General features: G+C 39.4%; 1 protein-coding gene across 1 annotated transcript; it reads left to right on the forward strand.

Annotated features, from left to right (window-relative positions):
* Positions 1–240: 240 nt before the first annotated feature.
* SUCLA2 (succinate-CoA ligase ADP-forming subunit beta) lies at positions 241–21,162 on the forward strand. Its single transcript, XM_033051595.2, has 11 exons — positions 241–379; positions 1,654–1,837; positions 10,097–10,196; positions 10,393–10,555; positions 13,208–13,336; positions 13,742–13,880; positions 15,143–15,304; positions 15,386–15,528; positions 17,771–17,891; positions 18,196–18,284; positions 20,362–21,162. Exons 1-11 carry the CDS (start codon positions 293–295, stop codon positions 20,434–20,436), a joined length of 1,392 nt encoding a protein of 463 aa, XP_032907486.1. The 5' UTR covers positions 241–292; the 3' UTR covers positions 20,437–21,162.
* Positions 21,163–22,977: the final 1,815 nt, after the last annotated feature.

Here is a 22,977-nt window from a genome sequence, read left to right on the forward strand (position 1 = left end):
GCTCCTTTCCTTCCTTTTAACAGAGACGGTGCCAACCGAGCCCGACGTGGTCGGAATGTTGTGGGTGAATTACAACCCATCTAGGATCCTTACGGGGAGAAGCTGAGCTTTATTAAAACCAAAAGGCTGGGAAGAACGCGAGGCCGGGAAGCGCCCTCAGGGCCGCTCCTCCCCGGCGCCGGGCGGGCGTCACTGCGGGGGCGGGGCCGCGCGAGCGCTTCCTGCCCCCGCCCCGGCCCGGGAGCGGCGCGTGCGCGCTGCCAGGGGCACCCGAGGGCGAAGGGGCTCGGCTATGGCGGCCTCCATGATCTGCAGCCGGGTGGCGGCCGGGCTGAGGGGCAGCGGCCTCCGCGCCTCGCTGGGTTCCACCGCGGGGAAGGTAGCGGCCGCTCGGGAGCGGGGGTGGGCCGGGCCGGGGCTGAAGCGGGGCCGGGCCGGCTGGGCTCGTGGTCGAGGTCTCTCCCTGGGAAGCGCCGGCGAGAGGAGCGTCCGTCTCAGCCCACTGCCGCCGCCGTCCTGCCCTGCCCTGCCCTGCCCTGCGGCGGGGCTGGCAGCCCTGCGCTCGCATTTGGTGCGCGGCCCCCCGCGGCCGCTGCTCTTGCTTGTGGCAAGTCTTCCCTGCGTGGTTCCCGTCCCTTCCTTTCCAGCGCCCCCGTCCCCTGTCTTGCTTGGAAGTCGCCGTGTTTCCACCGCCGTCACCTTGCGCCTAGGAGGGGGTCGGGCTGTGCCAGCTAAGCTCTTTTTCCAGCTCGCACCTCACCAGCCTCTGCTCTTGGTTCCCGTGGATGCCATTCGTGGGTGCGGGCTTGTTTTTGGCTGCGGCACCCCTGGGCAGCGGTGACACGGAGGAGCTCGGGAGGCTGCCGTGTGTGCGACACGGCGTGTGACGCCGCTGCCCCTTTCTGCTCCGGCCACGTAGCGGGAAGGTCGCCCTGAGTGCCCCTCTCCAGTTACACGCAGCCTCCGGGGCTCGCTCAGCGCCTCTCCCTTGCGGTAGTGCCAAGGAAAGGACGTCCTGCTTGGAGAAGGAATCCTTTGGAGGCTACCCAGGCCCTGGCGCTTCGCTAGCTTGGAATGCTGTAGTAAAGCTCATGTGTCGTCTGCTTGTTTCCTTTATTTGAAGTGAAATGAAGCCGTAAAAAATCCAGCTTGTTAAAAACTTCCTAATGGAAGCTGATTTTTGCAGTGCCGATGGTACATACTAAAAAAATAAAAATAAATGCAAACGTTTGTTTTGTATGTAAGTTTCTTTTGTAATCTTTTTACTGTGAGTCTTTGGGTGCTCATCTATGTTCATGGATTAGCTGAATTCAGTTGGTTTCTTGCTTTGTGTGTAAAATTATGGTGTTATTTGCATATAGTGAAATACAAAAAATGCAGTACACGTTTTTTGCATTTGTTGTTGTTTTGTGTTACACTCCTTGTCAGTGCTAGTAGCTCTTCACCAGCTTTACCAGCTCTTTCCCCCTGCCCAATAAAACCTCACAAAATCAAATGTTGGACCTGATATGAATGACTAATGTAGAAGGGTAGGATTAAATGTGCAGGTGTTTAATATGTAGATTTTTTTAAACCTAAACAAAGAGGGTGGTTTTTCACAACAGTCACATTCCTCTTTTTGTTTTCTTTTTTCTTTTTTTTCTTTTCCTTCAGGTACTTGCTGGAAGTCCAGGAATTCTCAATAATCATGGGTTTCAAGTGCAACAACAGCAACAGAGGAGGCTATCACTCCATGAATACCTGAGCATGGGACTGTTGAAGGAGGCTGGCATTTCTGTTCCACATGGAGTGGTTGCCAATACGCCAGATGAAGCTTACAAAATAGCAAAAGAAATAGGTATAATATTGAAAAGAACGTATACACATAGGCATGGGATTGATACAAGGTGTACCTACTTTTTCTGTCTTTCTTGGAAAGATGTTGCTTGGAGTTCTGAATATACCTTCTCTTTAAGAGAGCCTTCCCTGTGAAGCAACCTTTTTGTTAAGGAGGAGTAGGTCAGGTATAAATTCTGTTAACTTAGACTAATATAACTACTTAAACTTCTTTGAGATGAGTAATAGACTTTGTACAAATCCTGGATTTCTTTCTACTTTCAGCAAGGTTAGAGGAAGTCTTGTGTGAAGAGTTCCAGTGGTGGGGACAAGATCTCATATAGAACAGAAGATGCAAACCATACTTTTCTTTAGACTACAAAAGAGTAAAAACTGTATTCCTTTGTGAGTGTGCTTTTCTGGCAGAATGCAGCTACTTTGTACAGGAGAAGAGGACTTTGATGGCTTGTAGTTATATGCTAAATTCCTGGCTTGTTGATGAAAAAGTATCCGATCTCATTTGCCGGGTGCTTAAATACTTAATTTAGAATTGAGCTTTAATTTTGGACTTGACTTTGCCTGTTAATGTGCCACTTTACCTGCAATGTGTGTCCTGGTTAAATCTTGTTAAATTTGGATTTAATGTGGAAGTCAGCTTCTGTTGTGTCAGGCATTAGAAGGTGGGAGGTTTTTGGTTGGTTGGTTGATTTTTTGTCTGGGGGTTTTTCTTAGTTTAAAGGCTGGGAATATTTTTTTCCTCTCCCTGGAAAAACATATGCTTATCACAAAGTTTTAGTGAAGGACATTGCTTGTCCTATTCCTTTCTCCTATGCAAATGCTCAAATCTCTATTCACCTCCAAATGGATACGTTCATAATGATTCCTGAAGTTTTAGGTTTTGTTGGATTCATTTCAGTTTCATATGTAGATTTAATGTGAGAAATGAGATCTGAAAAAAGATAATTTTTCTTGTAGAGCAAGTTATGCTGCTTTGTAATGTAGAAAAGAGTTGAAAAGCCACTTTTACTTCACACATGTCAGAGGTATTGTCAGATACCTTCTTTATCTTGTTTCTGTTAGAGAGTAAGTGATATAAAATTATAAGAATTTCATTAATATGAAAGGAAGTTGCTAAAATACTTCTGAGAATGGTTTAAACTTCACAACCTTACCTTCTGTTAAGGGTAAATTTATAGCATGATCAAAACTTCCCAAATCAGGCATACCCCTTTTCTCTGCTTTAATATCTGCACAGATATTGCTGGAAGAAATCAGAGAACCTTGTCTATGGCTCTTTACTCAACAGCCCAGAAACTCATAGGTCAGGATTCCTTTCTTTTGTGCTTGCTCAGAGGGGGCTCCTGCAGCAGTTTGGCTGTGTCTGGCTGCTAGTTTATAGCTCTGTGTCATCCCTGTGACATCACAGGCATGCCTCTTATCTGGAGTATGGGACTCTGGGCAATTTCTTGGGGATCAAAAGGATGAAGTTGTGAAGTGTGTGAGTTGGCATCCTTTGGTGAAGGAATTCAGGGCTTCTGGTTGTCAGCCAATACTTTGTTGGAGTCGACGTGTAGTCGGTGTTGTGGCTTTCTTTGGTACTTGAGATGAGGAAGGGAAAACTTCCCCAAGGGAGAACATACACTGAAGGAGCTTGAAGTCTTGAGGCGTTACTCAAACATGTCCAGAACTCATTCTGAGTGGTGACATATTATTCTTTGCTCCGGTGTTTTGGATTTCTTTGTTTTTGTAGGCATGTAGCTGCTGGCTTTCATTTAGTACTTAAACAAAAATCAACAAAGCACAAACCAAACCAAACAAATCTCTGTCAGAATGAAAAAATTAACTTTGTTTGGTCCACCCGCACATTGTTTATTTTTGTTATGTAGGAATAATTGCCAGTATATATGAAATTATTTTTTGTTTCTTTTTATGTGCTAAACTGTTTTATCAAATATTTGTCTGGATCATCACAAAGACAGTTGGTAATACTCTCTGCTCAGTTTCCCTAGTGTTGATCCACATGTTCCTGGTAAATTTACACAGAGCAGATTGCTGACTAAAGGTTGAGTTTGGCATTGGATTTCTTCCCTTTTGCAAATACTTCCCTTAGAAATGGGTAAATTTTTATCCCAATGTATAGCAAATGCAAACTTCTTGTTAACAGAGATTATCATAGGTTGGTTTTGGCTGTAGCTAAATCAGTGTTACATAAGCATCTCGCTTAAATTTTGAAAAAAATTAGCTGAGTAAGTTCTGTTCCAAAGCTTTGATAAGAGACTGCAGCATGACTTGATTGCCTTCAAGTTTATGGTTTGCTCTCAGCCATGTGTCCATTCCAGCTAGCACTGTGAGCAGTTCTGATTGAGAAGCTGATATGTGTGTGTTATCAAGAACATGACTAATGAACCTGAAGACTGTTTGGTGAACAGATGCTTGATCAGGGTGATGGCTGATAGCTAAGCAGAACGCTCTATTTGAAATGAGCATTGCTGTTTGTTAAGAGACACTTCCATAGGTGCAGTGTATTGTTGTAACTCAAATTTTGATGCTTCCTGATACTTTCCTCCACTAACAGTTGAGTGGAAGGCACTGACATATTGTGTGCTTGTCTGAGTTTTTTTAAATAGCATTTATTTCAATTCATAATGATTTGAGAAGTAAGACTTTTTAAGACATTAATATCTCAAAGCTGCTTTTGTGTGCTGGTGGTTTTGTTGGGTTTTCAGGTAATGAATCTCAGCTTTATGTGCATGGCAGACTGTCAAATTTTAGTGAAATATAAAGCTGTATAAGAGGTGTTGAGAGAGCTAGTGCGAAACATTTCATCTTTCTACATCAGAGTTCTTGAACAGAGACTGCAAGCTCCTGGAATTGAGTCTGCTACTGGTGCTGTTGGAGTTGGAGATTCAGTGCAGCTCCATGTCCCTGTGGTTTATAAACAATGTTCTGTTTTGGTATGCTTTCTACAGAATGGTTCCAGTAATTGGTTTGGCTGTATTCCTGCTGACAGTTACGTGATTAATAGATTTTTTTTTAGACCTCTTAGGTTTTTTTTAAATGTTACTGTAATTATTTAAGTACTTTTCAGTGTTATTTATTTTTCCATCTGTTGCTTAAACATACAACTTGTATCTGTTATAAAAACTTTAAAAAGTAATATGTAAACCTGAGTAGATTTATGAATAGAGTTTTTGATCCCAGGCTTGATTTAGTCAGAAATAAAGCTTAGTACAATGTATGCAATTATTTTCTAGGAAAGTGCTGGCTTTTCCTTTATTAGCTCTTCAAAAGATGTATTCCAGGCACTGTGGCAAAAAGCTGGGATTGTTTTGTCCTTAGTGTATGCCTGATTTAAGTTTTCTCCTTAGTGTATGCCTGATTTAAGGCTGTCTGATTTAAGTTTCTGGGGTTTTCTAGTCTATGTCATTCTGAAAACTCATGTCTGTCATACTTTTTAAATTTGTATTTTATTTAGTATTTTTTTGGTTGTTTTGCCACTATCAGTTTTCCTTATTGCTAATTATTTATCTCCTCCTGATGTCTTTTAGGTTGTCTGAAACTCCAGAGTGTTTATTCAGTTGCTTTAGGACATAGATGATGATCTAAGACAGCAAACTTAGGCAGAAACCCCCCAGGTGTTAAAAAAATAATGCAATTATGTTCCTACTTACCTGGTCAAAATCTCTAGATAAACAGCAGTAATAGTTTAGAAACCAAACATTTACTTGCATTCTGACAAATGTTATTTTTTTGGCATCCAAATCTTACATTTTGCTTCAGTCTTTGCTTTCTCCTGTTGCACTTCACTCCTTTGAAGTTAAAATATCAAAACATATGGTCGATGATAATGCACTAATTAAAATAAACTTGTATAACCAGCACATTCAAATTTTGACCTCTGTATTTTAATTGCTCGATTTAAACTGTTGTCAAACCAAACCTGTCTTGTGAGCTGATGACGAACTTGATGCAGTTGATTAATGTCAGGAAGTATTTGTGTAGAAGATATTTTGTAATAGCAAAGCATCTAGTTCAGTCTCCAGCCCTTTCAGTGAAAATGTGATGATTCCTGGCACATAATCATTTCAATAGTTATACTTTTGATTTCCATGCAATGCACCTTCCAATGCTCAAAAGTTTCAAATACTGAAAAAAATGTGATTTTGAAGTTAAAATTCCCGATAGCTATACTTACTAATGAAATGCAGACTGTACTCTGTAGAGATTCTCTGCTCTGTTGACAGAATTAGGATCAGCATGTTATTTATGTTGACGCTCCTGTTAGTTACAAACCCATCTTTTTGTAATGCCACTGAATATGCCTTTATTGTTTAAACTTAGCTTTTTTGTATCTGTGCAACAAGAAAAAATTAGTTTGTGTTATAAATGGAGGGTTACCTTTTCTGGTACAAGAGCTTTAAAAAACAGACTGAAGCAAAAGTTGAAGATCTGTCTCTCGCAGGATAAGTTTGCAGTTGAATGGTAGTTGAGAACTTGATTGACACTTGTGTTGCTTAGCTGTCACTGCCCTCTACTGTTGTCCATCTTGTCAGAAGAGATAAGGCTTGCATGGTTGTTCTGAAGGTGTCTGTAATATGTGGAAAGCAGTACCTCTGCTACAGTTAGTATTGGGCAGAGAAGTGGCAATTAATGTGATTTGATAAAAGTCAAAATGGAAATTTGCAAAGCAGAGCCTTTTAATCAGGCCTGTCTTCTGTAATCATTGGACTTTCCACTTGGCACAGGAAACTTCAGAGATACAGTGGAACAATGACCCTTCTTGCCTCTTAGTAAGCTTTTTAGAAGATTGTATTTTACATGGGTGTCTTTTTGTTTGCCTGCATGCATCGATCTTTCTCTCAGTTTGAAAGCTTAAATTATAGAATCAGAAGTTATTCCTTTGAAAAAAATAGATAATAATACTGATAGAAGTGAAAATGGTTTTGTTTGCTGACTGTGTAACTCTCTCACTGTCTAGTTAATAAATGATTGTTGAAGGTGAAATCTGTAGTATTAGTAAATGTATAGATTTTTGTTGTCCTGAACGGATTAATGGTAAGTCAGCATTCTGATTACAGACACCTGTTCTCACTGATATCTACTCTTAATTTTCTAAGCATGTCCTGGTTTTTTCAGGCTGTTGTACATATATGTGCTTTTAGGGCTGACTGCTATTAACATGGAAATGTGATGCTTACCAAATGCTTGTTCTGAGATTTGTGCGCTGGCCTTTAGCTTGCTTGCCCACATGAGTTGTACTGGTGTTCTAGTGCCCTGTGTTAAGGCTTTACAATTTGTTACTCCTGCTGAAAGCTGAAGTCCTGCTCAGTGAAGTTCCTGTGTGCATGTGCCTGTCACATGGTGCGCAAATCTGCAGAGGCACTGTCTGTCTGCTGGATGAGCATTTGCCTTCAGGGAATCACTGTTCTGGTGTGCTGCAAGGCATGATAGCACAAGTGCTTCTACTAGCACAAGAAATGAGGCTGGAGTGAAAAGCTGAGGGCCGGGGGCAGGATGGGACTTCTGTGGTGGTGTGTTTGCTGGCATAAACTGTGTGTGGGCATCTGCTCTAGGGCAGAAACTGCTATTTTTCATTGAAACACAAGCCTAGAAATATTTCAAAGCCGGGTAAGCAAAAAACAAGGGCACAGTGTTGATACTGAGTAGAAAGCTGTGGTAGCTGCTGGTTTCCAAATTTTTTTCTTGGGTTACTGTGTATCAGCAGTTCTTTCTTGTGTCAAATTGTGTGACAGTGCTGTTGCTGGAACACTGCAGACGAGGTGTGTGACCAAACACTTCCTTTTGTTTTAGAGTCATTTTCAATAGGAGCTGTGGGAAAAAATGTTTATTGAACAATGAACTTTCTGCATGATGAGTTATGGTTTTCTTGGGACTATCTTAAATTTGTTTCAGGTACATCTGTGCAGCTTAATTGCTTGTAAGCATAGCTGCTCAAATAAACCTCTGACTTGTTTATGCAATCAAGCTGCTAGTTTGCAGTGCTAGAGGAAAACAATTTGGAGATCATTAGTAATCTGCTCATTTAATGACTCAGTTGTTGCGTAATGGTTAGTCCAATGGTGTTACAGCCAAAACTGATTGTGAAAATTCTTTTTCTCACGCTCTTTGGATGTCTGTATGTTGACAAAATATTATAATGCATAACAATAACAACATTTTAAAGAAATATCTTCAAGGATCCGGGCAGTGGTGCATTTAGCCCGCTACTCTGCCTAAGAACAAAAGAACATACTATTTAGGGCAATTCTCAGCCTGCCTATTTTCTGCAGTCCATTACTGCTCATTTCCCCTCAGCATTCATGTTTTTTGTCTTAAGAATATGAGAGAATACCTCTGCCCAGTTCTAAAGACTCTTCTATTCTTCCTTCATCTCTTCTGGCAGGCTTCCTTATATTTTATGTAAAGAAGGGTCTTTTACTCTTGCACTTTTTAAAAACTGACTTCCTTGGTAGATGGTCTTTGGTTTTGGCTGGTGTAGAGCAGAAACCGCAATGAATGATTTACGTGCAGTCGTGTGTTCTTGCTCTTGCTCCATCACAGGTATGTCTGAAAACCATAATCATGTTCTTGCTTTCTTTTCCTTTGTTAGATTTAAGGATGTGCTAAGCTCATTTCTTGTAAGGGAATCTCTTAATTTCAGTGATCATCTTCGTTACGAATTTACTTTTATGCCCAGACCTAAATATGTTCTAGCTGAGATCTTACCAGAGCTTTAGTTAGGATCTCGTTTGACTTTTTCAGATTCTGGTGTTTGTTGCTAGGAGGAATAATTGCTACAGAGAAGGTACCTGGGGTTAACTTCATGGCTTTTCTGAAAACTGTGTAGATACAGCTTTTTATCTTCTGGACTTAGTGTAGGAAATGGAAAACAAACTTTGTACTTAAAGTAATTGCATAAAAGTTGTCTTGGGTGATTTCTATAAGGTATGTTAACTTGAGTATTAGTAAAAAATAGTTATCTTCAGGAACTGAATTAAATATTAGAATCATAGACTGTCATAAATCAGTATATACTTGTGAATTTATAACCTTTATGCCTCTTTTGCAAAAGAGCTTTAAAATGATGTGTGAATTCAGAGATCTGTTGTTAGGTAGACATTCAAGAAGTAAAATCAACAGATAGCTGATTGGGAGGAGTGACTTGAGTCTTCTGCTTATAACCACCCCAGTTTGTGATATTATTTTAGTTTCACCTGTCCTGGCAGGACACAGGTCAAAATAGGAGCCAACACCACTTCAGTGTCTGTCATAACCTTCCTCAGTTTATGTAGTGGCTAGTTTTGCTTGAGTACTGTAATTTTTCTTAGGCACTTCCATGGTTCCCTTTTAACATCCAAAGGAACAGCAAGTTCTTTTTTGGCTTGGGAATATCAGAATGGCTCAGCTGATGGTGGAATGAGAAAAAATGGGATGTGCTGAACAAATGTCAGAGGGGCAGTTCTTAACATTTTGCAGTCTAGCTGCTGTCTGTACTCTGTACGAGTGAATTTGAATAATAACTCAGAACATCAGTTTTTTTCTTTTGACTTGATGAACTCTTTTTCTTTGCTGTTTTTGTCTTTCAATAACGATTCTGAATATCCCAGTTGATTTTTGTTATATTCTCACTCTTTTTAAACTCAAATGCCCAGTTTCCCCTAACTAGAAGAATATTTTGTAAAGGATTTTTTAACAGTTAAAGTCAACTAAAGGGCTTACTTTGCCTTCTCTGGGAAGAATACTGGGTTTGTTTATGCCTCTGACTTCTGCAAAGCTCTCAAGCTTTTGCATTAGTGCTCTGCTGTATGAAGCCAAAGTGGACCTAGCACGCTGGCTTGGGTAAGTGCTATAGTTACATATCATTGCTGGGAAGGTAATGGCTTACAGGTACAGCTTGTAGGTGTTTGAAGAAAACCTTGCATATGGTGTGTCAGATACTCAGTTTCATCTTGTTAATAATCTTTGAGATGCTAACTATTTCTTACCAGGTGCGTAATCATCCATGGCTCCAACACATATTAAAGATTATCAGAACACCAGCATTTTTGGGTACTAACTCACCAAAGTTTGTTCACAGAACAGCCTAAAGCTGCAAATTGTGGATTATTTGAGGTTTTTTGAACAATCTATGTGAATTACAACATAGACTTTGATTCACATGTGTATGTTTTGAATGGTGGGAATGGAGAGGAGGGGATAAAATTAAAGCAGCCATTATTCTACCTGAAGCAATTTGTTTCAGTAGTCAGATGACAAATTTTTGGGTTTTCTTTCGTTCTAGGTTCAAAGGATATTGTGGTAAAAGCACAGGTTTTAGCTGGTGGCAGAGGAAAAGGAACATTTGAAGGTGGCCTCAAAGGAGGAGTGAAAATAGTTTTTTCGTAAGTTCTTTCTAAATTATCCAGTCCAGTGGAAAAACTTCAATGGTTCACATTATGAATTGAACCTATTGCTTTCTTTACAACCAGTGTTTTAATTATTAACCTTAAAATAACAAAAATTAGATAAGACTTTTTTAATGCTACTTCTGTTTTTACAGCAGTTTCTTTGTCACATTCTGAGCTTCTTTTATTCTAGTCCAGAAGAAGCAAAAGCTGTCTCTGCCCAAATGATTGGAAAGAAGTTGTTTACCAAGCAGACAGGAGAGAAGGGCAGGATATGCAATCAAGTATTTATCTGTGAGCGCAGATATCCCAGGAGAGAATACTATTTTGCAATAACAATGGAAAGGTCTTTTCAAGTGAGTAATATTAGAAATAGAAGTAAGCTAATTAACTTGTTACAACTGAATTGTTTAAAAAATAAACAAAACTGTCTACTGTACTGTTCACTTGCTTTTGAAAATGGGAAGTATGCAAGCTAAATTTTCTTTTCCAGATATCTGACTATATGATTGACTTGTTTTCAAATGTTATAAAGATGTAATGCTACAGTTTGAATTTACAGAATAATAAATAAGTATTGGTAACCTTAACTGATGTTCAGAGTCGCATGGCCAAAGGGGAGATGGGTAGAATAAGGGGGTAATTTTTATTTGGTTTTAATTTGCATTTGCCTACCAGATTATGCAATTTAGTTAAAAAACACAGCTGTATATGTGCATGTGCACCCTATTTTTGAGTGTCAGAAACAAGTTAAGTGAGTGTTGTGGAAGAACAAATGGTCCTGCATAAATCCAGCATCCTTTTTCTCCAATGTGTGAAGGTTTGTAGAGGTGCACTGGTGTGTCCCTTGATTTTGAGAGTGCTAGCTTTCTTGTATTAATGCTCTCCAGGAAATGGCCTAAGTTGTTTTGGGCCTAGAGGTCTGTCTTTCAGAGCTTTCAGGAAAATGAAAGCCAGTCTCTTCTGCATGTATGGGCTGTATTTGTGGGTATGTAGTTTTTTAGGCAACAGTTCAAATGTGGTTACTGAAATGTGTCTGTTTTCTGTCAGGCAAGTGTTCTATTTGGAGCATAGAAGATGAATTGCTAAGTAACTTTAATGCAGCCAGGATTTGGAACAGATCTTGGAACTTTATTTGCTGAAGCACAGAAAAATGGGGTTTAGTCTATTCAGATACTTAAGAGTTTGCAGAGGCACTGGTTTTGGTAATTAGGGGATATTTAAGTATGAATGAAATAATTCCTGTGGAGGAATGAGAAAACTAGTCTTACTCTTTGTTTTTTTGGCTTTTTTTTTTTTTTTGGTAGCTGTTTTAGGAATTAAATATTTGTTCATTTTTCTTTCTCTGTAGTGTTCTTTTTGTTAGGGAAGTATCAGTTGTGTTGAATTATGTGACTTGGGCACTTCTGTTTTGCTGGAATAGAGCAGGGAAGATTCAAAAGTTGCTGTATGCACCACAAGGTGGCATTAAAATGCTGTAAATGAGCAGATTTTAGGCTCTTAAAATTGTGCAAGCAATAAACAGGGATGCTTGTGGAAATAAAATTTACTGTAACTGATTGAAGCAAATTACATGAAGAAGGGAATCATGTTATCATGACTTGTTCTTGCTCTTGTATAAAAGAAATCATATTAGCACATATTGATCATACCGTGTGGGTTGTTGCCTTTTCATAGGGATGTGCTTTGTTTTTACTGCTGACTTTATAAGTCATGTTTTTAGATGTGCTTGTGATTACTGTAACTTGTATGGGATGCTTAGGATGAGGAAATGCCTTTCAAAAGAAGGAAGCGTAAAGGTTGAATAGCACAGTGTTTATTCCTGATGTTGTTGAAAACCTCTTCCTTTAAGGAGGGGAAAAATGATTAAAATAGTCAACTGAAACTGAACTTTGACTTGGATATTGTTCACCAGTAGGGGTTTGTGTTTTAAGCAAAACTGTTCACTTTGGTCAGTTCTATGCAACGAGTTATTTTATGATCAGTTTGTAGCTGACTGATAGTTCAAGATAAGAATATCCAAAAATGTTAATTGAGATGAACCTTGCTATTAGATGCAGGATAATTTGCAGCTATGTATTTCCATTTGGAAGGATGGTAATGGAAGAGTGTGATTATTAAGCATATTATTAAACACAGTTTCTATAATTAATTGTTAGCAGTTATAAGGCTGTTTAGTCTGAGTTTGGCTGATAGGAAATGCTACCTTAGTACACCCATGGTCATAATCTGTGTATGGGTGGTGGTAAGGGAAGGTTGGTTAAAGGGATTCAAGTATGTTGTTAGTGAAGTGGAGGAGAGATTTTGGGTTCCGTGGTAGTGAGTCCTTTGTGTTGTTGTTGAGATTTGGCTTTTTAAAAAGTAAACTCAACTGCAAATGCTGTCAATTCTGGTTTCTTAATTTCTTTTTATTAATGAATAATTGAGTACTGTTTTTTTTTTTTGCTGTGACTTACTTTCAGTTCAGTAACTTTAGTTATTGAACGTTGGGATCCTACTGAGGCAGGTATGGTTTGCAGTTATTATCACTGAGTTCTACAGACCTCCATTTGTCCTTGGAGTTGGAACATGGCAGAATGAATGAATGAGTGTGTGGCATTCGATCTGCGTTCGTGTAGGTGTGAGTGAAGAAGATGGAGGTGAGAAGGTAGTGACACTTTCTCTGGTGACACCTGAAAGATAAAATATGTGTGATTATGAAGTTGAATCTTCCTATCAAAATTTAAAAATAGTATGTTCATGTTAATTGTTTTGCTATGCTTTATGGAGGAAATTTTTTCCTTATTAAAAGAAAGTGAACCTCACATACACTTTACATTTGGAAAGCATTAAAAGGTCTTGTATGGAGATATTGAGTAGATAGTAACACTCTATTCAGAACATACAAGAAAAATGCTCAAATAAAATTTTTTAAAAGGTTTCATTGCTGTGAAGTATCTTATGGGAAGAACTAAGTTTCAATTGTGTGGTATAAAAGTACTTACGCTTTTTTCCCCTTTTTGTTCTAGGGTCCTGTGCTGATAGGCAGTTCTCAGGGTGGTGTTAATATTGAAGATGTTGCTGCAGAGAATCCTGAGGCGATAATTAAGGAACCCATCGATATAGTAGAAGGCATAAAAAAGGAGCAAGCTGTTAGGGTAATTGTTAATGTGGGATGAGTTGGGGGTTTGCTTCTAATTTTTGTAAAGGGTGTGTGCATTCAGTCATCTGAGTTGTCTTAAACCCATGTTTGAAACATATTAGAACTAGATATTTAAGTATTTCCAGGTAAATCAGTGGAAATCCAACTGCATGGCAGTACTTTATCAAGCTTTTGTACAACTCTACAAAGGCATATAATGATAAATTTTTATTAGCTCTTTTTTTGGATACGTGCAGTATTCTGTATTGAAAACAATCTGTTCGAACTGAAGAGCGAGTTTGGATTTTTCTACCCAGTAGACAGGGCAGGTTCTACATCTGCAAATTCAAGTGACATTGAGATAATAGCTAAACTGAGACACCCTAACATGTGTTAACAATAACCATTCTTTTACTTTCAGCTTGCCCAGAAAATGGGATTTCCTCCTAATCTGGTTGATGAAGCAGCTGAAAATATGATCAAATTATATAATCTCTTTCTGAAATATGATGCTACCATGATAGAAATAAATCCTATGGTGGAAGATGCATCAGGAGTTGGTAATGTTTCTTATTCCTACTCTTCATGAAACACCTTGACATTTTTGTAAATCTTGGTTGCTTCTTACTGATTCTTGCTTCTGCTTCAGCTGTATACAACAAGAGGAGTTAGCATTAACATGGTATGTTAAAAAACAAATTTAATAAAGCAAATAAATTAATAAAGGGCACATTTACCCAGGATGATGCATTCCTAGAAATCAGGTGTTTTCAAAATTCGTAAATTGAAATTTGAGCCATCTCATGTATCCAAAATCGGTACTGTGATGATAACCAGAATTGCAGCAACTATGAGAAATCTCCTGCCTTTATGACTCAGGCATTTGAATAACTGATGGAGTGCGATATATTGAAAGACTGTAGGGGTTTAAATAATATCTTGATGTTTATCAGGATTTTAGCAACCCAATTGCAGAAGTTATTTAACATTCAATCACAACCAATTCCACTCTAGAAAAAATAAGCCTGTAGAGAGTGTTTGTACTTGAACTCAAATACAACAGATACAACTGTTTGAAATTTAAATATGAATGTATCTCTTTCTTTGAAGTGTGTAATTACTGTTACTGGGGTGTTTTTTTGTGGTTTTATTTTGTTTTGTTTTTAAATAATCCTTAAGTGATCAGTATAGACCAGTCTTTCCCATCTGTTTCTCGAGCCTTGTTATTTTTATATCATTTTCACTGAGGGATAAAAATGAAGTGATACATTTGTACAGACAGAAACTTAGTTCTGATATAAAGAATACTGTAGGTTTTCTGCTTGCTAAATCTTATGTAACTTTACTTCTCTGTGCTTTTTCCTAACACTTTTTCTTCCATCTCAGACACTTCTTCATTGTGTTTCTATGTGCTTACAGTTGTGCACACATTACGTATCTTTATTCTAAAAGCAAAAACTAAGATGGATTAAAAAACCTCAAATCAGAGACCTTCTGTAAGGATTAGTTTTATGCTAATTACTTATAGTGGTGCATTTTCCCCCTTCTTTTCCAGGCTGCAGTGTTATGTGAGAAAATTTGCCAAGATTTAACAAATGGCTTGTAAGCATTTTTGAGTTTAGAGTGTCTCAGGAAACAATTATCTTCCTTTTTTGTGCATAACTGATTATATGGGGAAACTGGAGAGAATCTTGTATTTATTGTCTTTTTAGCTAAACTTTGTGTTTGGACTGCATGCCAAGTTTGACTTGACATACTTTGACACATTCACGTACTCTAATATTAAATGATGGTTAGTGATGGTGGATTTTTTCCCTTTCAGTGATGTGTATGGATGCAAAGATAAACTTTGACAGCAATTCAGCTTATCGTCAGAAGAAAATCTTTGATATGCAGGATTGGACACAGGAAGACCAAAGAGACAAGGATGCTGCAAAAGCAGATCTCAACTATATAGGGTTGGATGGAAACATAGGCTGCTTAGGTATGTACTATTTAGTGAATTTTAAATGACCTAGTGAATGTATAAACTGATTTCCTAAATGTTATCTTTATTCTCATGTAGTCAATGGTGCTGGTTTAGCTATGGCCACAATGGATATAATTAAACTTCACGGCGGAACTCCAGCAAACTTCCTTGATGTTGGTGGTGGTGCTACAGTGCAGCAAGTGACAGAAGCCTTTAAGCTTATTACCTCTGATAAAAAGGTGAGGGAAGAGTTGGCTTATCAAGGTCCTACACAATGGTAAAACAGGCTGTGATTTGCTTAGTGCATGTTCTCCAGAAAACATCTTTCTATAAGCATAGAACTAGAATGAAAGAAGATGGAAATCTTAGCTTAATCTTGGTGCAGGTGAAGGAGGCCTAATGATCTATTGAATTTTTTTACCTTTTCAAGTAATAGGGTTTTTGGCTATGTAACGAGTGGATGGTTTCATGTCTTCTGGTTGAAATACAGCTGTATTTGAATCTTCCCAGAAACCTTGGAGTCAGACTCCCACTGTCTGCTGTTTAAACAGAAAGCAGAATTCTGTTGGTTTTCCACATTTTTTTTTCTTTTGGACCAGTTTTGCAGCTGGGTCTGTGTTTTGCATAGAATAGTAGAGATGGATATTTGCTATGCTGTGCACAAGCATGTTTCTAAGGTACTGATTCTATGTAACATAAGATAAAGTAATTTTGTAAGGGACTTGGAAGGGCTTTAATATTTATCCTATTAAAAATTCAACAGAAGTGCTTGAATATTATTAAAATAATAAATTGGTTGAAACTAGAAGAAGGGCTTTTCCACAAAAATAATGTGAAGGCTGGGTTCATGGTCTTCATAGAGATGCTTATCCTGGGGAAACTTGGGAGTTTGGGACTCTTTGAAAATAAAGAAGATTATTTTAAAAGGGGTAACTGTAAAAGGTGGGAATGACTTGTGAGACCTGTTAATGGTGTGCTACTTTTGCATCACAGTTTCATGTACCACTTGCTCATCTTTGGAAAGAGCCAGAAACAAATAGAGGAGCTTAGTTTCTCAGTGGAAAGATTTTTTATAAAGTGCAGGGTCTGTAACACACTCCAAGAGTGTTACAGAATCATTTAATCATTTGGAAAAGACCTTTAAAATTGAGTCCAATCATAAGTCTAACACTGCCCAGACCTGCACTAAACCATGTCTCTAAGCACCACATCTACAAGTCTTAAATACCTTCAAGGTTGGTGACTCAGCCACTTCTTTGGCAGCCTGTGCCAATGATTAACAACCCTTTTGGGGAGGAAATTTTTCCCTATATCCAATCTAAAACTCCCCTGGTGCAACTTGAAGCCATTTCCTCTTATCTTGCTGCTTGTTACTTGTGAGGAGGGAGAATCCCACCTGGCTACATCCTTTCAGGCAGTTGTGGAGAGTGAGCTTCCTATTCTCCAGGCTAAACACCCCCAGCTCCATCAGCCCATCCTCATTAGCCTTGTTCTTTCTTCACGTTTTTTCAGCAAATTGAGGGAACAATGAGAGACACAGTCACAGAGCACCTGAGTTACAGAGAGAAGAAACAAGGAAGACTCTGAGGGTTGCTGATTTGGGAAAAGTTTTTGCAATGCAAATTCTGTGCCAATGTGTGGACAGAGGGTGTCCAAACAGACTTCTTAAGACAACTTTTCCTTTCCACTTTCTTTCAGTTGCTCACTATTTTATAAAAAAAACAAAAAAACAACAACAAAAAACCACTATAGCTGGGATTCCTGGTGCTGAAACTCACAGAGTAGTGCAGCCCACTGGTGTCATGCCCTGCACTCAGGGTTCAGTTCAGGGCTTGTTTGGAACAGCCCTCTGATGTGCTAGTCTAAGTTGCCCATTAGTAGCAGAAGCAAGAACAATGCCACACAGATAAGGTAGTCTGATCTATCTCATATAATTGCAAGATAATGGGAACCAAGTTACTGTTTAAGAACCAGTTGCACAGGAACATCTAAGGCTCTCTAGCCATTTTGTTTCCTGCTTTGTTTCATCTTTTGTCTCTGACCATGGTTCTTTTTGCCCTTCTTTTCTACCACTTGAGTTCCCTTAACTGCTGGCTTAATCCTCCTGAACAAAATGTATTTCGAATAGCTTAACTCTAAGCATGTTGACTTCTAAGTAAACTGTGTAAATAGGGTCTTACTTATGAGTTTTAAAAATTTTCTTTTTTCAGTATTTGGAGTTACTGGTATGGGGGTACCTCTGCTGGAGTACTGTTAGCAATGGAAAGATAAAGAGTTGCCAAATACCATTTCTTGAAGTAACTGCTCTATGTGTGACTCTGCAGTACTGTACTTTGGTTGATGGTGTTCTATAGAGCAGAAATGTTCTGTCTTTAACAGTTACAGAGCTTGAATTATCCTTAGACTGAAGGCTGTGTGCTGCTTTCATCTGATGTGTCTCTGGCCATTTTTAATGTGTGAATATTGTCATTGATTCTGTAGGTACTGGCTATTCTGGTAAATATTTTTGGTGGCATTATGAGATGTGACGTTATAGCACAAGGCATCGTTACAGCCGTAAAGGATTTGGAGCTTAAAGTCCCTATTGTGGTACGGTTGCAAGGTGAGTGTGCCTCATATATATTTTCATGTATTTCTTTCTAACTGACAGGTGTTATTGAGCTTATATACTGTGTAGCAAGCTACCTGTGAATTGAAGTCAACGGAGAAATAAAGCAAACCTTGAATTTAGATGATGAGGATTGGCAAGTTAATAAAAAGAGACTTCCTGATTTTTAACCAGTAATGTTGTTTTCCAGATTTATTAACTAACTTTTGGGACAGGCTTCCTAGAAATATGAGGCTAGTATGTAGCAGCAGTAGTAACCTCCTGTTGGGTAAGAGTGGCATTTTATCTGTTTCTGAAGGTACACGAGTTGATGATGCCAAAGCTTTGATAACAGCTAGTGGCCTCAAAATCCTTGCTTGTGATGACTTGGATGAAGCTGCAAAAATGGTAAGAGAGTTTGTTATGAATGTTCTTTTCAGATCATAGCAACAGATGGCTTCATCTGTTGCAGAGTATTGAAAAGTCAAAACTCCATTCAATCAACTACAGGTAGCTCAGGATAAATCCCAGTGCCAGTTGCTACCAGTGCCTGAAGCAAATGTTTTACAAGTTAGTAGGTGCATTATCTGTCAGGGGAACAACCATGCAGTCAAAAGCTATTAAACCCCACAAACCAAAACCAGATCGATGATCAGGTCAGCCACTCCCCTTGGTGGGGGAATAGCTACAAGCTTAGCTTTATTAATTGGGAGACAATACTTAAATTGATTTGGCTGAAAAATGCGATGTAATGCTTCCTTTTATCAAGTATCAATGTATTTCAGTGTACATAAACTATGGTTCATCATCATGTGACTTCATAAGATAATTAGATATTCAGATGTACTGTCTTGTGTGTTTGTGTTGCTTTGCTTTGTTTATGGAAAAGAAAGTTGTACTAGAAATGTGTGGCAAAAAAATTAGAAAATACCTGGTGGATTTTGTGTCATGGAGAAACTTAGGAATTTTTTTTCGCTGAAGAACCAGTTACAGTAAATTCACGAATACAAGCCGCACTGAGTATAAGCCGCATCTCTGGGTGTTGGCAAATATTTCGGTTTTTGTCCATAGATAAGCCGCACACGAATATAAGCCGCTCTGTCGTTCGCAGCGAGGACCCGCGTGCAATTAGTAACAGAACCGCGGGAGGGCGGGGTTTACTGGCTGAGCTAAGGCTGTGCAGGCTCGGCCCGCTAGGGGCCGCTGACGGGGCCAGGTGGCCCAGCCCGGTGCTGCCGCTCGGGGCCGGCCGCCGCTGCCCCTGGGCTCAGTCACCCCGGGTCGGCGCTGCCCCGCGGTGGCAGGCAGGGACGGAGCTTCCCCCGCTCCTACGGCAGCGGCGGTGGGCGGGGACGGAGCTTGCCCGTGGCGCCGGCGGCGGGCGCGGACAAAGCACCCCGCCTCCTCCCCAAGCCGCGGCAATGGCGGCGCGCACTTCCCGCCCCACCCCGGGCCGCGGCAATGGCGGCGCGGGGCTCCCGCCGGCTCCCCGAGACGCGGCAATGGCGGCGCGCACTTCCCCCCCCCTCCCCAGGCCGCGGCAATGGCTGCGCAGGGCTCCCGTCGGCTCCCGGAGCCGCGGCAATGGCGGCACCCCCCCCCCCCGTCGGCTCCCCGGGCCGCGGCAATGGCGGCGCGGCCCCCCCCGCGTCCTCCCCGGGCCGCGGCAATGGTGGCACCCCCCCCCGTCGGCTCCCGGGGCCGCGGCAATGGCGGCGCCCCCCCCCCCCTCCTCCCCTGGGCTGCAGCAGAGGAGGAAAGAGAGCTCTCCCGCCTCTCTCCCCGCCCCCCGTGCTGCCTGCAGGGAGCCAGGGCAACACGGTAACACTGTAACAATTGCGGAATGCCGGCTTTTACTGGCAGGTGCTCGGCTCGGCACTCTGGCTGGCACGTCTGGGGTTGTAAATGTCAGAAAATTATTAATATATTAGCCGCCCCCGACTATTAGCCGCACTTCCGGGTTTCCACCAAAATTTTTGTCAAATTACTGCGACTTGTATTCGTGAAATTACTGTACTCAGTTATGACATTTCATTCTAAGCAGGAAATAATTCAGAGAGATTTAGAGTCATTATGCAGGAGGAGATGAGACTCCTTAAGGTATCAAAATAAGATTCAGAAATTCTTGCAACAAAAACTCAGAGGAGAAATAACTTTAGATATATAGTATTTCTTGTGAGTGGCTACCTCAACACCTCACATAATAACTAGGTGGCACATTAAATTTGAAACTTAGCATTTTATCAAGATACTTTGTTATAAAAGAGAAACAGACTTTTTTAACTCCATGAGATGTTTTCTAGACCACTTGATTATCTTTCATTTAAAAGTGATTAAGAAGTACTGAACTATATAGTAATCCCACCTCTAACCCCCTCTAGTATCTTACTGATGATTCCCTGGTATTATTTTGTTTAAAAAGATGAAGCCAGCTCAGTCAAGTTAGGATTGTTTTGAAATTAAGTCTTTATTTTCTATTTTTCAGGTGGTGAAGCTGTCTGAAATAGTAAGCTTAGCAAAACAAGCTCATGTGGATGTTAAATTTCAGTTGCCAATTTGATCTGGGAAATGTCATGCCAGTGTCTAACACGTTCTCTGAAATACTGTGTTCTGTGGGAAATTTTTAATTTTTCTTTTGTGTGGAGGTTTTGATTGACAGGCGCACAAACTGAAGCATCTGGTCTTTCATGTTAACATTCAGAATGGTCAGAATTCTTGTAAAAGTGTGTATTGCTGATATTTACTCTTTCTTAGTTGTTATTCTCAAGCCTCCAGCTTCTGCTGCAGAATGTCACTTGCAATATACTTCTGCGTTGTCCAAAGTAAAGCTTCTGGTTGAAAAAAATAATTATTCTGAATAAATTTTGAAGTTACTTTACTTGTAAATTTGTATTAGCCTTGTTTAAAAGTAAATATGACTGGATTATCTAGTTGTCCATGTGGAAAAATGTATTGAAACGGTATTTTTTGTTGGAGACATTTGTACTTAGCAGTATAATGGACATGAGCAAACCAATCATTATTTATGAACAGATGCATTTGAACTTGATCAGAAATATTTCTAGAAGTCCTTCATTGAAGTGGCTGGTAACTCTTCTGGACAACGTGTTAAATCACTACGAAATATACTGTAGCACTTAGATTTTCGGAATTTCTGGTCCTCATGAAAAAGCATTGTGTAGTTTTATATACAAACAAGCATTTACCAAGCTTCAAGGAGACAGGATAAATAGAGAATTAAAATGTCTATTGTACATCACTAATAAAATTGTACATTAATAAAATATCTCCCCAAACTTTTGCTGTCTTTCTTTTATATGTTACCATTTTGATAAATTGCATATAGTCAGGGATTAAGCCATAATTTGACAGCAAACTAAAACCTTTTTAGGAGTCAAGTTGTATTGCCACATGTTAATTGTTTTCCTCCCTGAAATGCACTGTGTGATTAAAATCATGTGAACTTTTGTTGAAAAGCTTGGACAGATATCATGCATGTAATATCTTGCTAAAATATAACTCATCTCTGCACAAATAAATATGCAGGAAATTGTTACTTCTTGGGGAAATACTGCTTCTACTAACAAAAAAACCATTAGTTTTGTCATTTCACTTGATTTCCACATTACACTGAACTTGGAACTTGGATGATGATCCATTTACTGTTTAGTTTCCAAATGAGCATTCATTTTTGTTTGTATTTTCTAGGCTTTTTTTTGTTTGAAATGTTATTTTCTTGGCTAATGGTAGTGTACTTTTATCTGGAAATAATGAAGTCACCTCTTTGGCGGGAATTAAGAATGGGAAATCATACAGTTATGAACTATGGGCTAAAAAGGATTATATGAAATGTGGGAAAATCAATTGTGTGGTTATGAAGAAGTGGGATATTAAATGAAAAAACTTTATACTAGCATAGTGTATATCAGTAATCTTTTTGGCTGTAGTAAAGAAAATCAGCAGAAGTTAAACTCTCTCCAAATTTCAATTGGATTATTTTTGATCCTGACTGTTCTCTCACAAGTGAATACTATGTGCTGTTGATCCAGCATGCTAAATGGGGCTTGTGGATGTGCTTGGAATTACTTTTATTCAGTAGGCTTGAATTGAATTGCAGAGATGACTAATTTGAATACATCTGTTAAGCATTTAATAATTTAGAGAATATAATTAATTTTTATCGTGTGTTTACTTCTAGCTTTTTTTCTATTTACTTTGAAATCTTTGTGAACTGCTAAACGGAAATTATCTTTTCACACAAATCTGTAGTGGAATGGAGGCAAAACTAGATCCTGCTGTTGATGCAGAATTTGCTTATACCCTGTTTGAATTGTTAAATGTAGTTGAGTAGGGGAAAGAGCCATCGCCAAGTCATGTCTAGCTTTGAGAGGAATGTAAAATACTGACATTCTCAGTAATGTATTTGCAAGTAGCAGACTTGTCAAAGCAGTATTTTGCAATGAAGGTATTTCTAAAGCCCGTAGTATTCCTTTAACAATGGATGTGGAATAGTTGTGGGATATTTGTAGTCCAAATACTTCCTATCTGGAAAAAGTGGGATTTCCCTTTGGAATTGGTAGTAAGAGGCTGCAGATGGTCTTACAGACAGGATGAGAGACATGGGAAATGTGTGACCAGTAATAGGAAAGACAGTGACCAGGACAGCATATATGGTGTGTATAGGTGTCAGGCATGGCCCTTTCCAATGATAGGTGTGGAAACATTCTTCTTTATTTCACGTGGTGAATAAACAGTTAGGGCTTCACTGATTTGTGGTGGAGTATCTTGGATCTAAGTAGGCATATGGAGATCGCTTTAATTGAGGTGTAAGAGTGCTATGGGACCTTTTAATTACATGTACGTTTTAAACATTCGTCAGGCTGTTTTGCCTAAATCAAAGCATGTTGCAACCAAGGAATGTTAGTTCATTTGGTGTGTAGTTGATAATTTGAAGGCCCAAAGCTGATGGGTCAGAATCTATTTAAAACCTTATAGACAACTTCCTATCCATACTGTATTGCAATGTTAATAATCAAAAGGTGTGTAGGAACAGCGACTTGCTGTCTGTACAGCCAGAAGCAAAATTCCCGACAACGTAATC

This window comes from Catharus ustulatus, chromosome 2, assembly GCF_009819885.2.
Source record: "Catharus ustulatus isolate bCatUst1 chromosome 2, bCatUst1.pri.v2, whole genome shotgun sequence".
NCBI classification, from domain to species: Eukaryota; Metazoa; Chordata; class Aves; order Passeriformes; family Turdidae; genus Catharus; species Catharus ustulatus.

Excerpts from the sequence above, each read along its gene's own strand:
- SUCLA2 (XM_033051595.2), top strand. The coding sequence starts at position 293 with ATGGCGGCCTCCATGATCTGCAGCCGGGTGGCGGCCGGGCTGAGGGGC. Across the intron at positions 15,305-15,385 it reads TGGAAACATAGGCTGCTTAG|TCAATGGTGCTGGTTTAGCT; the intron begins GTATGTACTATT and ends ATTCTCATGTAG. Across the intron at positions 18,285-20,361 it reads TGGATGAAGCTGCAAAAATG|GTGGTGAAGCTGTCTGAAAT; the intron begins GTAAGAGAGTTT and ends TCTATTTTTCAG.